This window comes from Staurois parvus, unplaced genomic scaffold, assembly GCF_062004578.1.
Source record: "Staurois parvus isolate SC_StPar_1 unplaced genomic scaffold, SC_StPar_1.0 ptg000818l, whole genome shotgun sequence".
Taxonomy (NCBI): Eukaryota; Metazoa; Chordata; class Amphibia; order Anura; family Ranidae; genus Staurois; species Staurois parvus.
The window spans coordinates 11,026,295-11,047,967 of record NW_028318614.1 but is presented as its reverse complement, the minus strand read 5'-3'; the positions used below and the strand labels follow the sequence as shown (position 1 = coordinate 11,047,967).

General features: G+C 43.8%; 1 protein-coding gene across 2 annotated transcripts in view; it reads right to left on the bottom strand.

Moving 5' to 3' along the window:
• B4GALNT4 (beta-1,4-N-acetyl-galactosaminyltransferase 4) overlaps nt 1-21,673 on the bottom strand; it is a 144,529-nt gene that overhangs the window by 28,532 nt on the left and 94,324 nt on the right. For both annotated transcript variants that reach the window (XM_089655055.1, XM_089655056.1), the window contains exons 11-16: nt 17,873-18,013; nt 17,580-17,689; nt 10,790-10,890; nt 10,485-10,558; nt 3,915-5,064; nt 2,657-2,946 (exon numbers count right to left, since the gene is read on the bottom strand). In XM_089655055.1, the coding sequence (XP_089511181.1) occupies nt 2,657-2,946; nt 3,915-5,064; nt 10,485-10,558; nt 10,790-10,890; nt 17,580-17,689; nt 17,873-18,013 (1,866 nt within the window). The remainder of the gene's footprint in view (nt 1-2,656; nt 2,947-3,914; nt 5,065-10,484; nt 10,559-10,789; nt 10,891-17,579; nt 17,690-17,872; nt 18,014-21,673) is intronic.

The following is a 21,673-nucleotide window of genomic DNA, read 5'->3' as shown; positions in this document are numbered from 1 at the left end:
GCCATTCTTCCAGTGTGTACAATATGTCAACAGGCCCCTACACATGTTAAAGCCATATCAGTGCTCATGTAACGGATTACCATTTTCCCCCACAATAAACCTCATGTATTAACCTGTCCTGGCCAGCTGTATGCATATTTGTGGCAGCTGAGAGGCCCTTAATGCTAAGCCGTTGCAGATATACGTCTATGGGGAATGGCTCTTTTGTGCTGAGAGCATAAGCTGTTACAGAAAGCCCCTGATGGTTGTTTACATTGGTTGTTGCAGCAGTAATATGATTGGAAGTTCCCAATCACATACCTCCCGGCATTCAGATTCCTTTAAAGTGCAAGGTGGCAGCGGAAAAGGGTTAAACTGGAGAACTTAAGATACATGGCCAGTGACTAAAAGCTTATTTAAAAGCGAGACTATAATACCTCCTGATCCCAGGCGCTGTCTTCTCTGCATATTGGAAGATGATATAGTTCCAGATGCTTTTATTAAGGAAGCAGTCTCTAGGGCCTTATTCCAGGCACGTAGAGGCATTTTGCTTCACTGGAAAAATGCCTCCCCTCTCACATATAGGAAATGGCTACAATATATAGGCATCATTCTTCGATATGAATGGATTATTCATCAACATAGAGGTTGTCTGTCCAAATTTGAAAAAGTGTGGGGTGGGTGGCTGGATATTTCCGGTCTTGCTCCAACGGAACTGGTCATGGATAGATTGTTGAGGTAATATGACTCTTTGGTACCTTTTCCACCTTTATCATGGGTTATTGTGTTGAGTTGGGGAAACTAAATGCTAAGCTATATATAGTGGGTGGATTTGAATCATGATGGGTGAGGAGGCGACTAGCTAGGGAAGTAGCAAGTTCATTTGATATTGTTTGGCGCTGTGTCTCGACTGATTGTTATGAGACTATCTATGTCAAACAGCTGTATATAAAAGTGATGTATGGTTCTGGAACCTGAACTATGTAAGTTTGTGTAAACTTAATAAAGCTTTTTTTACATAAAAAGAGTGAGGCTATACTGTTTTGTGTTTTCATATGTCCATCAGATTTCTTTATGTGCAGCAAGAGCCATTTATTGTACCTCACCTGTCCTTCGATGTGGTGGCTGCGCAGTTTTTCTTTTATTTGAGTTTAAAAAAAAAAAACACACACTCTTATTTACAGCTGGTTCCCTGGTTGGCCTTGCAAGTAACACTCCTTTCCCAAAGTAACACCCACTCACTCTACAGCATGGTCATCCTAGGACAGGAATACAGAACACCCCCCATATCTATAACATAGGAAAAGTTGTTCCGTAGTCCATATACTAAATTGGGAGGGCTGATGACATTTAGGATTTCAGTGCAGCACAGGAAGGAATCTAGCTTACTAGATTTCTGGAAGGATCATTTTTTGCACTTATCAAACAGATATAACAAAACACTTTCAGTGTTATTTTTAACAGAAAAAAATAAATGGAGCATGTTCATTGTCAGGGTTTACAAAATACTGTTTTAAAGTTTGACACCCTTCCCAACCATTAAGGTTCCCAATTGTAGAACATAAAGACCAAAGGGAGTATTTCACTAGATTGTACATTCTGTGAGAGGGGGGGGGGGGGTGATACATGGTCTCTGTATGTTATAAGGCATGGTTATTATGCTATTTAACATTTTTGGATTTTAGATGTAATTAGTAACATTGGATGTTTTTTACACTTTAATACTCTTGTTAAACGTTCTCTGTTTACCCACGAAATCCCTGGGGGTCAATTTTCTTTTGGTACTGCTATTTTGGGATGTGGGTTTATATCAAGATTGGTCTCTTCCTCCCATTCACTTTTACATTCTTGGGAATAGGTAAGTCTTTGGGGGATGCAGATTGGGCCATAGCAACATAAAATTATCGATATCAGTTGGGGACCTGGATCTGGTGAGGGGCTTATAGCCTCAAAGGATGTGAGAATAGTTTATAGTGTTGTTTGTGTTGCTGGGGATTCCTTTTTCAGTATGGCACCAGGTTTGTTCTCATCTATGGGTACTCAGGTCACAAAATGTGCCCTTCTCAAAGTATGTCCAGTCCTTAAGTTTGGGAGCTGTATGCTATGTGAATAGGGAGGTATTAGTTTGGCTGAGAGGAAACCCTGAGTTTTAGTGCAGCAGAGTTAGTGGACTAATTATGTCAGATAATGCAAAGTTTTTTGCACATCGAAGTAAACAACTTTAGGGTCTCTTAAACCAAGGGCTAGAGCAGATCTGCATGTCATGCATTTCATGTGGACGTTCCAGTCTGTGTAAGATGGCATGCTTGATAATTATGAATATCAGCTAGACAAATGCTTCCCATGTGTTTAGGTCTGGTAAATGTCCCCATACTGATTCTGTGAGATTTTTTATTCCATAAAAACCTGCAAAATCTTGCTTGAATGGAGGAGAAAAAAATGCGCTGAGGGGCTGGGTAAAATATCTGCTTATGTGGCTACTTTGGATACTTTGTGTGATCAAGAGAAATATAAACATTCAGGGCTTCCTTACACCCTTCAGAGAAAAGGATCAAAAGAAATGATCAATATTAGTAGGGAAAGGGAGCAGCCCTGTCTAATGCCATTGCAGATACGGAAGGTTTTCAACAGGGTTTTGACATGCAGTACTTTAACCAAGTAATCACAACAAACTTACCAGGCACCACAAAGTGCACTGTGGCACGAGAGTTCCAGGTCAGGCTGACAGGCCGGCAGAGGATTGGTTTACTATAGACAGGAGGGCTGGGAGAAATTTCCGGTGGTTCTGCAGGGGGACTTTCATCACTATCCCCTCCTGTACCGCGGTGGATTAGAAGGTACACATATTCTGCCAGCCTCACTTTCCTTCTGCCTCTCTCTTCAAGCTCCAATTCTATTAGGTACCGGTTACCCCGAGCTGAATCCCGGCGCTTCTCCACGTTGATTATACGAAGCAAAGTATATATTCTAAAAATTTGTCACAACAGAAATGTGAGAACTGGTGGAACAAAGGAGGTTTGACAAAAAAACAATTACATAAAGTAAATCTTGCTTGCCATAAATAAAAACAGCTCTTCCCCAAGTTCCCTGTTAACATGGTCTCTAGCTACCAGTCATTAGAGACTTCAGAGTTTATAGTTTTGAATTAGGCAGACTTTGTCACTTACTGTTCCTTATATCTCACTGAAAGTCTACCAAAGAAAGCAGAGCCTGTATCATTAGTGAACACATACAGGAGTCCCCATGCACGCAGACAATTAAAGATGGTATTCAAAGTTTCCAGCTGTACTGCACCTTTCAGGTGTCCAAGAGACTGACAGCCACAGTAATAAATCCTACTGCAGTCTGAGTTTGGAACTGAATAAATAGCATTGGTAGGACTTAAAGTGTTACTAAACCCACAACAGAATAATCAATCTGTATATGCAGTAAAGCATGCTTGTTATACTCACTGTGGAACCTAAGGAGTTAATCCTCTGCATTGTGTAAAATTGATGTTTGATCCTGACTTCTCTGATCCTCCCATTTTTCCAGTGTCCCCTCTTATCTCCTGATAAGACATATTGTGTGGAAACACTGCACATGCTCAATTTGGTATGTATTGCTAGACATGATTTTTTTTTTCTTGGGAGAGTGCATGTGATCAACACAGGGCCAGACAGCACTGCCCAGACAGAGATCAAAGGTTCTGCATCCTCCTAGAGAAAACTCCTCCTACAAGCTTTAACCAGTGCTCTGCTGAACATTGATAGAAGTCACAAGACTGCTCTAACTGCTGATGAGAAAAGGTATTTAGCAGTTTATATTTACTAAAGTAATTGCATTTCCATGTTCTGTGGGAGACCAGATATAGTGAATGAAGGGTCCTGGGTTTAGTAACTCTTTAATATTGAATGCAATACAGATGAGCTCTGTTAGGGCAGCACATCACTCACCCTCCATTTTTCTCATTGAGCTTCTCCATGTACTGAGCCACGACATCCACGGTTTCAGATTCTGAGAGCTGCAGGTTACCACTCACATTACAGCGAAGGTCATTCCAGTCCGACCTCAGCATTTCAAAATCAACATTTCCAACACTGAATGTGCGCTGCCAGTTAATGGCATCCTCTGGCCACAACTGCCTTGGCTCTGTGTCCTCATAGCTGTAGTCCTGTAGTTCTTCTGGTGGAGCTTCTGAAGAAATGAGAGGAGGTCCACCAGGAAGATTAGGTGAGGTAGGGATGGGTAGTCCTGGAACTTCGGTCTGACCTTCCCAGCTAAATAGTCCTAATTCTGAGGTATCAGGTGGAGTCCAGGGTTTGGACCGTCGTCCCCCATGTGGCTCTTTTGGGGGTGTAGGGATATGAGGGTGTTCCCGGTGTCTAGATGTTCTGTGCGGTTTAGGTTTAGGTAGCAGCATACCTGGGAAGACTTGACCTCGAGTCTTTCGAACTCCAGAAAGGAGTCGCGTCACATAAACTTTATCCTGTTCCTGTTTTTCTGAAGTCACAGATTTTTCCTTTGATATATGCTTCGTATTTCCCTCTACTGTGGTGACCTCCAACCTGCTTGCTTTGCTGGGCCTTACTTCTACATTTTTGTGCTTCCCTATAACATCTGATCTTGCATACATCACTTGTTCTTCCAATTTCCCATGCTGGTTTTTAAACTCTGTCTGTTCACCTTTGTTTTTGCCTTCAGATCTGCCTCTAATCTTTCTACTTTCTAACCTGCTCCCTTTTGCCCAATGCTCAACCTCACTCCCTTCTCGTGCTCTAAATGCAGACTTTCCCCCTGTTGATATAGGATTAATTGTCGTTCCTTGCCCACCCAGCAAAGGTGTTTGCCTCTTCCCATGTCCCCGGCGAGCTGCTGGTGGGCTTTCCCTTGGTGCCCACAGCAAAGATCGAGTTCTTAGTGAGGTCTGTGTGCTGTCCTTTACAATAGGCATAGAACTTCGGGAATCATTGTACAGGGCATTATGTTGCCCCTGACCCTCAATGCTGGGTGAAGTTGGGTCAACTTTCTCCTCTTCCCTTTTTTTCCTGAGTGACATGCCAGGTAGCAGTGCCCCCTCTTCATCTTCATCATCATCCATGAAGTCTGAGATTGGAAATATGAATTAGAAAACATCACATAGTTACAAAAACACAAAAGCATAAAGCATGTCTTTGATCAGTAGAAAATATAAATAGTTTGAGGAGTGAGAAACATGCCCAAAAAATTAGCATGAACAAGCCCAAAGATATATCATTTTTATGGGACCATACTTTTCAGTTCAGATATTCCAGAATGCGCTCATAGGCGACTTATCTGCCAAGGTATTTTGCAGAGGCCTGATGAGCTCCGATACATCAGTCCCTTTGCCTAAATCTACAAAAATATATTGTTACAGGGCAAGTCAATTTTAACCTTAGACTATAAAAGTAAATAAATGTGTAATTTAAAGAAAAATAAATATATGTTCAGGCAAAATTATGAGCATTAAAATTTGAAAAAATCCACTGCTTGTTAGGCAATGTTTACACCGGGCAGGTGTAGGTATATGCAGATGTACTTTCAGTACCTGTATAAGTGAGGCATTGCCCCACATGAGATCAGAACACTCTCCTGGCAACAGAAGACCCAACTGAAGGTGTCAGGAAAGGCCTTCCCATAGTGCAGGTGAAGCTCCACGATGCACAAATATGCACATGCGCAGAGTCCTTGCAAGCCGAGCAGATGTGCAGGCACTTGGGCATAGGCGCGCGCACTTGCACTCGTGCATGCGGGCGCGCGCCTGTCACTAATGCTGGCGCCAAAAGGGCTATTTAAACTGTCTGCTGTAGTTGTCCCATTGGCGTATGGTCTTTTCCCCTGCTCGTGTTTCCTGACTCCCGTGATTGACTCCTGTTTCCAAACCAGCCTGTTCCTGACTTCTGCTTGATTGCCTCCTGCCCTGACCTCTGGCTTGTCCTCGGATTATTCTTCTGCCTGCTCCTGTCTGATTGATCTTCTGTTACTGAACCTAGCCTGTGACCAGACTACTCTTCCTCCTGCCGCTATAAGGCTGATCTGCCTCGCCAATATCGAACCCGGCTCGTCTGACCCTGCATCCTCAGCACGCTGTGCTCCAGCATCCATCCATCCATCCCGCACGCCTACATCTGCATCCTGCTCTTGCCTGTAACTCATCAGCCCACCAGCTGTTACCGGATTGATCTCAGGCACTCATACCCCACCGTGCACCTGCGACCGCTCTCTCAACATCAGCAGTCCTTGAGCCGGAGTTGTACGGGAAGCCTGCCTCTTCACGTCAGGTTCACTATCCAGGTACGTGACAGAAGGAATGGCAAAATTACTGGCCTATTGATCACTAACAATCACATTGTCAGGGATCGCGGCTCCGTAGCCCAGGATCGCGGCGCCGTCCCCCGCGCATGCGCATTGGCGGCAGATCACGCCGGGACACAGGCACTAGGTCCCGGCGAGCCGCGGCTGACAGGATGCCGCGCATGCGCAGTAGGAGCCGCGGGCGCGCCTCAGGCATCCAATGACAGCCGGGGGCGCGTCCTAGCCGGCCAATGACAGTGCAGGGCGCACTATTTAAAGATGCCCTGCACTGTCACAGATTGCCGCAAGGTCTTTATGTGATTCCGAGTTCCTGCACCCGTCTAGTGACCCTGATTGACCCTGACTACGCTGCCTGCCCCTGTGATTGACCTGGATTGCCCTGACTATTCTGCCTGCTCCTGTGTTTGATCCGGATTGCCCTGACCATTCTACGGACTGACTTACCCTGCTGATCCTGCGTGTGACCCGACTACTCTTTGCCCACCGATTCTGTACCCCGCTTACCCTCACGGGCCCACGATCCGTTACTACCCTGCTGGGGCCGCCATCCTCTTCACATCTGGCTCTCCCGGTACCTGTCCCTGGAGGTCTCCTCAGCCACTGGTGGGCCTGCTCGGAGGTCGTGACCTGGCCCGGGACTGTTTCAAGTCCATCCCCACCATCAGGGGCCCTGGTGAAAGCACAGCCCGGGCTTAGACCCCACGCTCTGAGTAGGTCTGTCAGTTGGCAGCCTGAGGCACCACCTGGCGGATCATAACACACATTGTGCATTTGTTGGCATATGGAGGTCAAGACAAAACATCACAACTTAACAGCAGTCTACACTAGTAAAAGAAAAAACAAAAATATGTGCAAGCACTGTAACGGTCATCTTGAACCTACCGCAGAATAAGCATGCTGCCAGTTAAGGGGAATCACACACAATGTATAAATTTAAATAGCAATGTATGACTTTATAAAATGAACCATTATCACCAGTTTGACACAGGAATTAATACTGAAACTACATTTTTAAGCTTTTATTATCTATAAATTTTTAGAACAATTGTGGGCAAGGAAAACATCCGCTTCCGATTGCCTAGGTGTTCGGAGCAGAAGTGGGAGCGGGTTCCTGTCAAAATCGGGTACTCTCTTCCCCCCTACTCCCCAAAGGTGGCAATTCCTAAACAGGGAACAGAGGACCAGTCCTTAAAGCTGAACTTTCGCTTTTGGACACACTGTATGATACAACTGGAAGATTCCATGAGTATATTATGCATTTATTTGTCCCTTAGCCTTATATAGGCTGCCTGTTGTGCATATATATCGATTACAAACATAATCTTCAAATGGAATCTTACATTCATTGACACAAATCATTTATACCACTACCTACACTGCTATAGCATGAAACTGATCTCTCCTTAAACTGCCATACAAAATGTTCACTACTGGGTGAATAAAGGAGTGGATTTAACATACCAAACTCCATTCACTGGTTTCACTGTATTGTTGTAATCAACATCTATGCTTCAAAAAACAGCACAGACCACGTGTGCAGACTAGATCCAGGACTGCTTAGCTTCGTATTAACAGCATTCCAATATCATCTTGATGCTTAAGTGAACTTTTAATTTTAAGACAGTGTGATCTTGGCTCTTCTTACTCAACAAACAATGAAGGTATGTACACTGTGCTCATGGTAGCCAAGATGAGTCACCCCCCAAACAATTCCTTTAAATTTCCACCCACCCTAGGTACTCATAAAAAGATCATAGAGGGGAAATGGGGATACATTATCCATCAGATGTGTCAGAACTTTATTATATTCCATAATATAAGGTGCATTAGGGCTGCTGTCATACTGCCATCTCCTCTTGGCGGGGGGGGGGAACCCCGGCAGCCACACTGCAGCAACACGTTTTGAATACACCTGTAATCTTCCTCAGGATGCCCACTGCGCATGTGTCAACGGGTCTTTTAAACCCTGTGCTAGAGATGAGGTAAATTTAATTTACTTACCATTATTATCAATGATTGTCTGTTCTTTAGTCCTCCCACAATTTCTTCACTATAACTAAACTATAGTGCCCCCTTGTTCTTGGTAAAGACCTTAAAGCACAACTCCACAAAACCAACTTCAGAGGTTATCCAACATCCAGAGAGCTGCTGGGGATAACAAAATTCTCTGGGGTTTTTTTTATGTCAGATGAATTGGTGGACCTCAGTCACACAATGTCACAAAATGTCTTGAGGGGAGGTGGAAAAACATCACAATCTACGAATAGGAATATCTGACTGCTGTGAACCTGTTCAAGTAATAGTGCTCAGAGCTGGTCTTTAAACACTGATTAGTATGTTTTATTTTATATATATATATATATATATATATATATATATATATATATATATTGTGACGGGAGTCACTTTGGGTGGGGGGCCCATGGAACACAGCCCCCTTTAGAGAGGTGAGGAGACCCCTGTCTCAGCTCCCCATATCCCTCTTATGTGTAAGTCACCCTGTGCCTGTTAGGGGTACAGTGTGGAAAGTCCTGCTATTGTGTAGACATGTATAGGTGGGGTGTGGGGATTGTTCATTGTTTATTGCCATATGGTTGTCCCATTGTTCTATTGTGTGTCTTGCTTGGGAGCAAACTATTATGGGATGTATGTGTTTGTGTATTGGCTTGAAAGGGTGGTGTCCGTGGATCTGTGTTCGGACAGGGAAGCGGGAGTCTAATGGAAGCACCCAAGCGCAGACTGGGTCGGTTCCGTTATATATATATATATTTTTTACATATATATATTTTTATCCTTTATATCTCATGAACATGCTAATTCAATTTCTAAAGCCCAACTCTAGGCTCAGTTACCACTTGCCCACCTGAGGATTTACCCCGCTTCCTGACCAGGCCATTTTTTGCGATATGGCACTACGCTACTTTCCCACAAATAGAACTTTCTTTCGGTGGCATTTGATCGCCTGTGCGGTTTTCATTTTTTGCGCTACAAACAAAAAAAGGCCAACAATTTTTAGAAAAAAAAACAGTATTTTTGACATTGAACATGTCAAGCAAAAAAAAAAAAATTTCGTCAAAAATTTAGGCCAAAATATATTCTGCTACATGTCTTTGCTAAAAAAAAAAAAAGATCCCAATACGTGTAAATTAATTGGTTTACGTGAAAGTTATAGTGTTTACAAATGGCGGTATAGATACTGGAATTTTTTTTTACTAGTAATGGCGGCAATCAGCGACTTATAGCGGGACTGCGGCGGGCATCCTGAGACTGGGGGGAACTGACTTGGTGTCACTGACATCCCCAGTGACACCAATACAGTGATCCGTGCTAATAAAAAGCACTGACACTGTACTACTGGACAGGAAGGGGTTAACATCTGGGGCGATCAAAGGGTTAACGATGTGCTGTTTCACTATGTTGGCTGTGTGTGTGCTTCACTGTAAGCACACTTCTTTGTATGGCTCTGCTATGCAGAGCCATACAAAGCAGTGTGCAGGAGCAGACAGGGGAGAGATGTGTGTTTCTACACAGGTCTCTCCCCCGTCGGAGATAATCAGCGATCACCGGGTGCTGTTGAGTAATCACCGACCGGGACCTGGTGATTGACAGCCGAGGGTGCGAATGGCAGCGCGGGTAGGGAGCACGCCCCCTACCTGGAACTGCAAAATCATGGATATATATATAGGTTACTTTGCACACTTGTGCTGCCCTGTAGCAGTATTTCTGCTACAGTGCGACGTGAAACCGGTTAAAGTTGAACATTATTCAGAAAACTGAGTCCTAGATCACTTCAGGCTGTCCCCTTTTGCACTTAAAAATAATTGCCTATACTGTGTAAAAACCAGTAATACACGGTCTCATCCTGTTCTGCACATGCTCAGTTGCTGTTTATTTTTCGGCACTGTGCTGGAATTGAAGAAGCCAATCTGCTGACGGTTTAAAGATTTACCACTGTTCAGGACTCTGAGCTTCAGTACAATGGCAGCCAGCACTTGCCGGCTTAAATATTTAAGGACTTGTATTGTGGAAGTGAACACCCTAGTCTGAGCACTGGTTCTCTTACATTTTTCAATATAGCAGTGGAGCTTGGGTGAGTTCTATTAGAACAAGTATAGGACTAGACGAGTCATGTGCCATCCCTAATAGATGATTTAGATAGAATGCAGTGCAAGGGGCTATTTTATACTTACGTCTATTGAAGAACAGGAATGGCATCTGAGGGGATTCATCATCATCCATCTTCATGTATTTATAGAATCCAAACCTTGGGTAGAAAAGCACACAAGAGAAAAAAAAGCTACACTATTTTAAAAAGACAAAAGATGAGAGAAACATGGATGAGAAACAATGAAAACATCGAACTGAAAATAGGCTGGATTCACTAAGCTGTAACCCAAGTGCCATAACGGTCAATATTTTCAGCAACGTGATTATTATTGCAATATATAAGGATGATTAAAGCTCAAATAAATGAGTGTTTAAGAATTACACTTACTTCTCCAAGTACACTGGAGACTCACGGTAAAAACACTTGTTTTCGGTTTCCATATGTGTCAGGCGGGTGAAATCATTGGGGTAGACAAAAGTAAGATACACCTAAAAACAGAAAAGGGGCTTATGAGCAGGAAAGCAGACAAAAATGCAGATACATTTATTAAAAGTAATTTAACACCATAAAAAAATAACTAGATTATGTGCTCAATCTGCTGACACAACTAAAAAGGTATTCTGCCATGGAGAAACTCCTGCTGGCTGCCAATAATGAACAACTGTCCATACAACAAGCTGTATAAATGTACAAAACTGTGGCCTTACAACTCAATACAACATCAATATTAGGACTAGAGATGTAAGCATTTTAATAAAAATATACTGTTAATGAAAAACAAAAATTTTGTCTAGTGGCATTTAAAGCCTAAGTAAAGCCACAATCACAAACAGAAAAATCAGCACAAGGGACATAACCTATAGGCAGGCAGTAGGATGTGTCCTTTGTGCCGACTCCTGTTCTGTTAGTGAAAATCTTTTTCCATACTGCCTCACTCCAACTGCCATAAATCTTCTGGTGTGGCAGAGCTTAATACAATGGTTCGTCACAGGCGCTCATCAAAAAGACTGCCTATGCTCACTCTTTCCACTCATATCTTCAATTCATACAAAGCCATATTACAGCTTCTATGAATAGAGGTGGTGCACCTATCAACCATCTGCTTTGCCAACATTTTTAGATCCCATTTCATTCATAGAAGCTGTAATACCGCTTTGTATGAATGAATGAGCTGGATGGAAGGGGCGGGCATAGGCTGGTTGTCTTGATGAGAGCCTGTGACAGTCTAGTAGTATTAACCCCTGCCACACTGATGATTACAGCAGTGTCGGTGGGACAGGATAGAAGAATATTTTTCATTAACAGAGAAGGAATTAACACAAGGACACATCTTACTGATGTGTGCTGATTTGGTTTGTTATTTTGGCTGCACTTAGGCTTGAATACAACAGCAGAACAATGAAAACAAACACCAACATCTTACATAAGGTGTTGCACTTTGACAGAATAAAATTTAAATATCAGAACATAACCCCTTTTTACGGTAACAAAAAATCCTGTTTTCGCTTGTGTTCATTGACGGACACAGCTCTCTGAATCTTGCCCATACGGGTGTCCCAAAGCAGTGCCTCAATGAGGGGTGGGCAAACCAGAAAAAACAACTAACAACCAGGCAAACAAGCCAACCACCCAAACAACCCCTAAAGGGGCAAACGAGGAACCTGAAACAGCAGCCTGCAACTTTGCGGCCAGCAAGCAATTGGAAGATGCAAACACATCAGGCAGCCACCTTGCAACCAGAGACAATGCCAGAAGGCACAGGAGACACCAACCATACCAATGGAGTGTGCTTTAACGGGGAAGGAATGAGCCTGCCTTGTAATAGTGTATTCCCAAACAAGCATCAGCTGGAGCCAGTGGAAAATCATGGCATAGAAAGCCACCAGGCCATCCCAGTGGCCAGCCATGAGCTCCAAAAGAGAAGGTGACCTCCCCAGGAGGCTGCAGTGGACAAGCAGCATGAACTGCCAAATCCACATTCTGGATGTGTAATGCAACCTCCTAGGATGCGATGGCCGAGGACACAAGAAGTGTAAGACAACATCTACGCTTTGGTGAAAATCCAACACCACCAACAATAGAAACGAGGGGCAGAGATGAAGAACAACCAGAGTCTTGGAAAACCTAAAAAAAATAGGGATAACAGTTCAGGCAGATGCCCAGGAGCCATGGCAACCAAGAAGGCATCTCTTTGAAAAAAAGTAAGCAGGGGACTAGCCCAAATACTCTCAAAAGATAGGCTTCTGGAAAATGAAAATACCAATTCAAATCCCATGGTGGTAACAGGTTGCGCATGGGGGGCGCCAGGCGACAACTCCTCGACTAAAGGTGCGAGCAGGGAGTACGTGACCAAGGGACGCTACGAAAAAAAAGAAACTACCATATGCTGGACGGGGCAGACCTCATGAGGTACAGGACCCCTCTGAAGTCTAAAAGGGAGTGCATTGTGATCCCCCCTTCAGAGCAACTTGGGAGTCCGTCCAAAGGAGCTAGCCATCCAAATAACCCATCAGGGCAATCCCCTGTTGTGTCAGCAACATTAAGACTAAAGCCAGCACCATGGGAATCACCCATGGAGACAAGACCAGCTTGGAGAGAAATGCCACAAAATGAAAATGTGCATACCCAATGCAAATCATAGGAACCACTGGAGTCCTTCGCCCATGGGAACATGCAGGTACGCATCCTAGATGTCCTATGGATGTTAGCAAACATCCCTGAGGAAGAGAGGCCACCACCGAACGGATGGATACTGGTAGGAAGCATTTCAGGACCTCTAGGGGAAGGATCATGGAACCCCTACCATGGCTGGTGCCGTGAACAGATACGGAGTAAAACCCTGAGAGACATGCTAGCTTGGATAGAGGGACAGTTACTCCCTGGTGAAGCAGGTCCTGCACCGCACCATACAGGGCCCGAAGCCATGATGGCAGAAGATGACAGAATGTCTCTGCTAGACAAAAATCAAACTCTATATTGTGGATGCAAAAAAACAGATTGTGGATCTACTTGTGGGAAATAAGGAAGGGCCACGGGTCCTAGGGCCAGCAAAGTTGACCCCCTACCCTGGAAACAGGTGGGAAAAACCTACATGCTGAGGTGGCATTAACCCCATCTGCGGATGTCTGGAACGGCTTGGAGCCCTAGTCAGAACAGCCCAAGACTCTTGTGTGCAGAACAGGATGGGCAGGACCACCGACGCAGTTCTTCCCCTTTTTGGCCAGTGGGAGGAAGGTACTCTGCCAACCTCAAGTGCTCAACGTTGTCCAATGTAGTACCAAGGAGACAAACTCTCTGGAAAGGCAGGTCAGTCAGGGCTATGCATGAGTCTGGTCAGCAGCCAGCATTGGAGCCAAAGTACCCAACAAAGCACCCCCGAGACAAAGAACTTGGGAAGGAGGGGAATAGCATCTGAAGATGCAGCCCATATGCACTTCTGGCCCTGGACAACTGGGCCACTCTAGACCCACATGTCAGGTGATCAAACCATGCCGCAGAAGGTCGGCCCATGTGGGAAGCGTCAGACACCAGGGCAGCGGCCAACAAGGCCATAACGCTGACCACGCATTAGGAAACAGAATGGGCAACCAATTCTGCCCTGCGTCTGCAGGTTTCGTAAGAGGGAAGCTCCATCACCAGTATCATTGTTGCCTTGTGCAACTCCTAAAAGGGGGGAATACACCAAAGGAGATGAGGTCTACTTTATCAGAGGGACCTTCTCAAGGGGTAACATACCACAGGAGCTTGGGGACCACAAAGGGCTGTTGAAGATTTTCCCAAGACTTCCAGACAAATTTATCAAGGCAAATGGGATAAGGAAACCCTAATGGACCTAGGCGATCAGGGCACACTAAAAGGGAAAACCAACAATGTGTCCAGCCCCAAACAGACAAGTGCAAATTGCCGCATGGAGATAGGGGTAGAGGAAGCAACCCCTCCTGAGTGCAATTCCAGGACACCTATGTAGGCATACTGTCCCGCATCCACTGCTCCAAGCAGGAGACCAACGCAGCACCAATAATAAAGCAGCTAACATAACCTGAGGCCATATGTGGGGCACACGAAACCACATCCGATCTGGCGTGAAAAAAGGTGGCCATTCATTCCTGTGCCGCTTTTTTTTCTTAATAGGTCAGGGCCAGAATTCGATCCAGCGACTTGCAGGGTACACTGATACTGCTAAACAGCAGTCATTAAGGCACCTGTGCACTGTGGCTACCCTGTAATCGGCAGCCTGCTCTGCTAGCGGAAAGGTGTGGCAACAACCCCCAAACACTATCCTTCCAGCACAAAAGGGATGGGAATGCCGCTGCTCAAAATGACAGCACGACAGCCTTTTAGTGCCACCTACTAGGCGAGGGGCACCAGTCTTGCAGTTCGCCTTTGGCTCAGAACAGAGAGCGGGTGAAAGCGACGGAGTAAGGGCAGAAGCCCACATCCAAAATGTCGGGTGTGATATTCCACCCCAGTAGGCTGCAAATATCTAGCCTAAAGTAGACGGCAGCCAGATGCGTGGTGCGGACATCTGCTGGGGGGCAAGCACTAAAGCCAGGTAGGGGGGTCCACAATGCTCTTGCATCAGCAAGGGCAGAAAAAAACTTCCAATGTGCTAGAACTGATGCCAGACACACATATCTCCACCACCTGTGGACAACATACTAACCGGGGAAGGGGGGTTGTGGATGGGGGCTCATGCAACAAAGTCACCTAGGCACTAGCATACCTCCTCTGATGGAGACCAGGGGCTGCCTGCCTACCCAGTGACAAAGGCCTGTAGGGAAGGGGGAGAACCCAGCAGAGCCAACCACCCCAAGGAGCACCCAGGTTCCATCGCATCCAGGAAGAGCAGGGAGGGGGCAACTACTTACCAACCCAAAAGAACACACGGGTAACGCTCCCTGACAGAACCTCCTCTCCACCAAAATGGGGGGGCTGTCGGCCAGGGTAACACTGTGATGCGAACTATAGTTTAACTTGCTGGCCACTCCAGTCTTGGATGGGGCACGTTGCTGCCGACCTAGCGCTGGGCTAAAGGTCTGAGCACACTCGGTGGCTAGGCTGGAGTAACCACTGGATCTAGATTATCCAGCCCGTCGCCCAGCCCAGCTGTTGATTGAAGACCTCTGCAGGAAAAATCCCAGGAAAAAGGGAAAGAAGGCCACACCACAGGTCCCAGCAAGGAGCCAGTTCTTTACTCCTGAAACACTAGGCAGAAATAATTGGATTTCTCATAGCAGAAAGGGAGTTTATACCATAGGCTGTGCCTAGTGTCCTACTCCTGCAGATGGTGATATAATCCTATGGTCAAGATTCAGAAGAGCTGTGTCCGTCAATGATCAAAGAGAAATATTAAAGATATTTTTATTGTCATTCCAAAAGCATGTTATACATGAAAGAAACGAAATGGAGAATAATAATAATATTATTATTATTATCAACAATTACTACCTAGGATATCTGATACCCAGAGAAACTATTTCACAAAACTGCCTTGTCAATGATAATCATGAAAATTCACAAAAATGACCAGAAAAGAAAGACCGAATGCTAGAGGTTAGTACAAAGTGTAGTCAGTGGAGAAATGCCCCCATACACTGGTAGTCACTGTAGGTTGGGGGAATCAGTGTATCTTTGTTCAGGAACCCCTAGTAACCTCTGGAAGAACCCGGATTGGGAAATCCTGCTTTAAAGTATGAAACTTGATCATACATGGTATTATCTGATTGTACAATCCTTTATGTCTACTATCAACTGTGTGGGTCAAGGCTTTACAAAATGGGTATAAATCAAGTTGTTTAGCCAGGTCCTAACATTACATAGTTTGTGTAAAATATAAAACACTGTAAACATAGATTGGACAACTAGATTGCGAAGTATTGTACATGTCCAGCTTCAGATTCACAGTGGTTTATTTACCAAAGGCAAATATAGGCAGCGCAAAGGAAATTTCTCTTAGCTTAGTGATTGTGGAGAATACCCAATCAAGTGCAAGGAAAATTAAAAAACAACAACTGTATTTTTGCTTTGACGTGATTGGATGATGAAAGTCATCACTGCTTCCAAAATCTAGGGGAAAATGCGTTGCAAAGTGTAAATTCCTTTGCAAAGTGAGCAGCCTATTTGCCCTTCATAAAACAGAACCATGGCCACTGTGTGTAACATACTTCACATTTCCATTCTTGAGTTGTTGGGAGTACTCTGAGCTTATATGTTTCAAAACCTTTCATGTTCCCTTTCTAGCACCAAAGCAGCCTTTTTTCTGTGACTTGAAGTAAATTTCTAATGCCTTGATCAATGTTATGCACAGTTTCTAAGTTGGCAAGCTATGTATCAGTGTATGATATCACAACAAAAGGCAGCTACCTGTGAGGGTGCGCCTTATATTTGCACTTTTGCAAAAGTGGAAAGACAACATTACAACAGGTAAAAGGCATTAAAATATTAAAAGATTGACACAGAAAATGTATTCTGCATAAAAATGTAAGTGAAGAATGTGAGAAAATTCCCATCAGACATCATCTGAAACCCATAGTAATGGTGATGCCCATTATATACTGCCAGGAATTCAAGGTATGTAATCAGGTACCGGAAGGTGGAAGCAGGTCCCAGTTTTAGACAGGCTGCAGCAGTATAATCAGAGGGTGTGTGTGTCAGCGAAGGTGTTGAAGTACCAGATTTTACCAATAGGGGACTCTACAGGAAAAGTTAAGAGTCACACATCATATTCTCAGAGAAAAAACCAGTGCTATATAATGGGGCTATCTTTCAACCGCTAAAATACCTCATCACACCGCATATGCTGGACTGCATTGCTCAGTGCAGTCCCAACACAAGTGAAAATCCATTGTCTTCAATAGGCTCAGTTCACACAAAACAGAACACACTGCAACACATTACAATGCATCACAGTGCATTGCAGCACTGGTCAAGCAAAGAAAAATAAAGTAATTAAAAAAACAACAAAACATTGCATTAAAAACTGCATTTCAGTGCACATCCATCCAATGTTTAGCTCACATTGACACTTGCTAAATACAATTCCAGTGGTACAATTCCAGCCTAATGTAGGGTGTGTAGTGATAATATTAACATAAATCTCCCTTTGCAAAATTGACCTTAAAGCCGTCGTCATTTTCAAATGTCCTTTTCCATTCATCCCAGTATCACATCCACTTACAAATTGCAGGCCTTGATAACGTGCAATGGGAAAATCCTTCACAACATATGTGGGATTGTACGCACAGGGAACTAGCACATTTTCCACCTTGGATTCCTCGATCATTGGGGCTGGAAATAGATAAACAGATCAGACATTACATTCCTTGCAGCCAACGAAGCGCTCAGATCTGCAAAGCAGAACAAGAACACAGCAGACAGCTGGTTAGTCACTAAACAGGTTTGAACACATTTGTCCTGATAGGCGAAAATCTCCTTCCAGCTTCCAATCTCTTCTACATTTAGCATACTTACTCATATAAAAAGTGTCCCGAGGGTCTGGTTTTAAAATATCAACAGCGAGTTCCTCCCTCCCAAGTGGCAGATGGTGGCTAGCAATACTGGAAAGAGTGCGTGGGATGTGGGAAACCTCATTCATCTTAAGAGATGTCTCATCTGAAGAAAAAAGATAAAAGGGTACACCTTTAAAATTAGGACTAGTATTAATCTCTGCCTGTATATATACAGTGGGGATCGAAAGTTTGGGCACCCCAGCTAAAAATTTGTATTAATGTGCATAAAGAAGCCAAGGAAAGATGGAAAAATCTCCAAAAGGCATCAAATTACAGATTAGACATTCTTATAATATGTCAACAAAAGTTAGATTTTATTTCCATCATTTACACTTTCAAAATAACAGAAAACAAAAAAATGGCGTCTGCAAAAGTTTGGGCACCCTGCAGAATTTATAGCATGCACTGCCCCCTTTGCAAAGCTGAGACCTGCCAGTGTCATGGATTGTTCTCAATCATGGTCTGGGAAGACCAGGTGATGTCAATCTCAAGGTTTTAAATGCCCAGACTCATCTGACCTTGCCTCAACAATCAGCACCATGGGTTCTACTAAGCAGTTGTCTAGAAAACTGAAACTGAAAATAGTTGACGCTCACAAAGCTGGAGAAGGCTATAAGAAGATAGCAAAGCGTTTTCAGATGTCAGTATACTCTGTTCGGAATGTAATTAAGAAATGGCAGTCATCAGGAACAGTGGAAGTTAAAGCAACATCTGGAAGACCAAGAAAAATATCAGACAGAACAGCTCGCAGGATTGTGAGAAAAACAATTCAAAACCACGTTTGACTGCACGATCCCTCCAGAAAGATCTGGCAGACACTGGAGTTGTGGTACACTATTCCACTATAAAGAGATACTTGTACAAATATGGTCTTCATGGAAGAGTCATCAGAAGAAAACCTCTTCTATGTCCTCACCGCAAAAATCATATAGACATATAGACAAGCCTGATGCATTTTGGAAACAAGTTCTGTGGACCGATGAGGTTAAAATTGAACTTTTTGTCCGGAATGAGCAAAGGTACGTTTGGAGAAGGGGCACAGAATTTAATGAAAAGAACCTCTGTCCAACTGTAAGCATGGGGTTGGATCAATCATGCTTGGGGTTGTGTTGCAGCCAGTGGCACAGGGAACATCTCACGAGTAGAAGGAAAAATAAATTCAATTAAATTTCAGCAAATTTTGGATGGTAACTTGATGCCATCTGTGAAAAAGCTGAAGTTAAAGAAAGGATGGCTTCTACAAATGGATAATGATCCTAAACACACCTCGAAATCCACGGGGGATTACATCAAGAGGCATAAACTGAAGGTTTTGCCATGTCCTTCACAATCTCCTGACCTCAACATAATTGAAAATCTATGGATAGACCTTGAAAGAGCAGTGCGTGACAGACAGCTCAGAAATCTCAAAGCACTGGAAGACTTTTGTAAGGAAGAATGGGCAAAGATACCTCAAACAAGAATTGAAAGACTCTTGGCTGGCTACAAAAAGCGTTTACAAGCTGTGTTACTTGCCAAAGGGGGCAGTACAAGATATTAACTCTGCAGGGTGCCCAAACTTTTGCAGACGCCATTTTTTTGTTTTCTGTTATTTTGAAAGTGTAAATGATGGAAATAAAATCTAACTTTTGTTGACAAATTATAAGAATGTCTAATCTGTAATTTGATGCCTTTTGGAGATTTTTCCATCTTTCCTTGGCTTCTTTATGCACATTAATACAAATTTTTAGCTGGGGTGCCCAAACTTTCGATCCCCACTGTATATATATATATATATATATATATATACACATACACACACTAAATTTCCAAAAGTATTGGGACTCCTGCCTTTACACGCACATTATTATTATTATACAGGATTTATATAGCGCCAATAGTTTGCTCAGTGCTTTACAATATAACGGGAGACAATAAAGCAAGAATACAGTTCAATACAAGAGGGATAGGAGGGCCCTGCTCCTTGGAGCTTACAGTCTCGGAGCACATGAACTTTAATGGAATCCCAGTCTTAGTCCGTAGGGTTCAATATTGAGGTGGCCCACCCTTTGCAGCTATAACAGCTTCAACTCTTCTGGGAAGGCTGTCCACAAGATTTAGGAGTGTGTCTATGGGAATGTTTGACCATTCTTCCAGAAGGGCAGTGAGTTCAGGCACTGATGGCAGACAAGAAGGCCTGGCTCGCAGTCTCCACTTTAATTCATCCCAAAGGTGTTCTATCGGGTTGAGGTCAGGACTCTGTACAGGCCAGTCAAGTTCCTCCACCCCAAACTCTCTCATCCATGTTTTTATGAACCTTGCTTTGTGCACTGGTGCGCAGTCATGTTGGAACAGGGCGGGAATGTTCCCAAACTGTTCCCACAAAGTCAGGAGCATGCAATTGTCCAAAGCACCTTAAGAGTTCCCTTCACTGGAACTAAGGGGCCAAACCCAACCTCTGAAATACAACCCCACACCATAATCCTCCCTCCATCGAACTTTACACTTGGCACAATGCAGTCAGGCAAGTATCGTTCTCCTGGAAACGCCAAACCCAGACACATCCATCAGATTGCCAGAGAAGTGTGATTTGTCACTCCAGAGAACACATCTCCACTGCTCGAGAGTCCAGTGGCGGCGTGCTTTACACCACTGCATCCAATGCTTTGCATTGCACTTGGTGCTGTAAGGCTTGGATGCAGCTGCTCGGCCATGGAAACCCATTCCATGAAGCTCTCTGTGCACTGTTGTTGTTCTGATCTGAAGGCCACATGAAGTTTGGAGGTCTTTAGCTACTGACCCTGTGGACAGTTGGTGACTTCTGCGCACTGTGCGCTTTAGAATTTTTCGTGGCTGAGCTGCTGTTGTTCCCAGTTGCTTCCACTTTGTTATAATACCACTAACAGTTGACCGTGGAATATTTAGTAGCACGCTTGAATTCACTGAGCAACCTATTCTTTCACAAATGTTTGTAGAAGCAGTCTGCATGCCTAGGTGCTTGATTTTATACACCTGTGGCCATGGAGGTGATTGGAACACCTGAATCCAATGATCTGGAGGGGTGTCCCAATACTTTTGGCAATATAGTGTACTGTATACACACACACTCCTGGTGAACAATATAATTAAGGCATAAAACCATATCTTTTTGTATGCATCTGCACAGTGCAATGCCACCAAGATTGTATATTATAAGGTCTCTGCCAGTGGGACTAACTTTAGTAGGTTGTTAAAGCAAAGAGTTACAATTGGTTTTGGCTATACAGTTCCATAATGACAGCCCCCCCAAGCTATTTCCCGCTATCTCCTGCTGCCTCAGCAAAGCCTGTGACACAAAGAAGTGAAGGGAGAGAATAGCTGCAGCAGTGAATCGAATGAAGAACTCATGCTTTAAATTTTCTTGCATCAGTTATATATGTTTTTGTTCTGCAATTTCTTTAGGAATGCACCCCGCTATTCACTTATAAGGGATTACATTAGTCTCCAGTGTGCATCAGAAGTGGGTATTATGTCACGTAAGGGAGAATAAGAGAGCTCCCCCTAGACTAGTCTTCATTATTCATGGAGTAGTACTAAGCTATTCACACTGCAACATTTTATATCCTTTAGATGAATGTGGAGGAAAGTTGAAGTGGCCACAGAAGGGTAAATCCTTTATTGTTTCAAAGATCTTTGACCACCATATTCTTGTCTTTTTTTTTTTCAATCAAATTTTCCTCTGTTTAACCCCTTATTAATCCTTACGCTAATCAGCCCTAATTAACACCTTATTCTCATTCTCCAT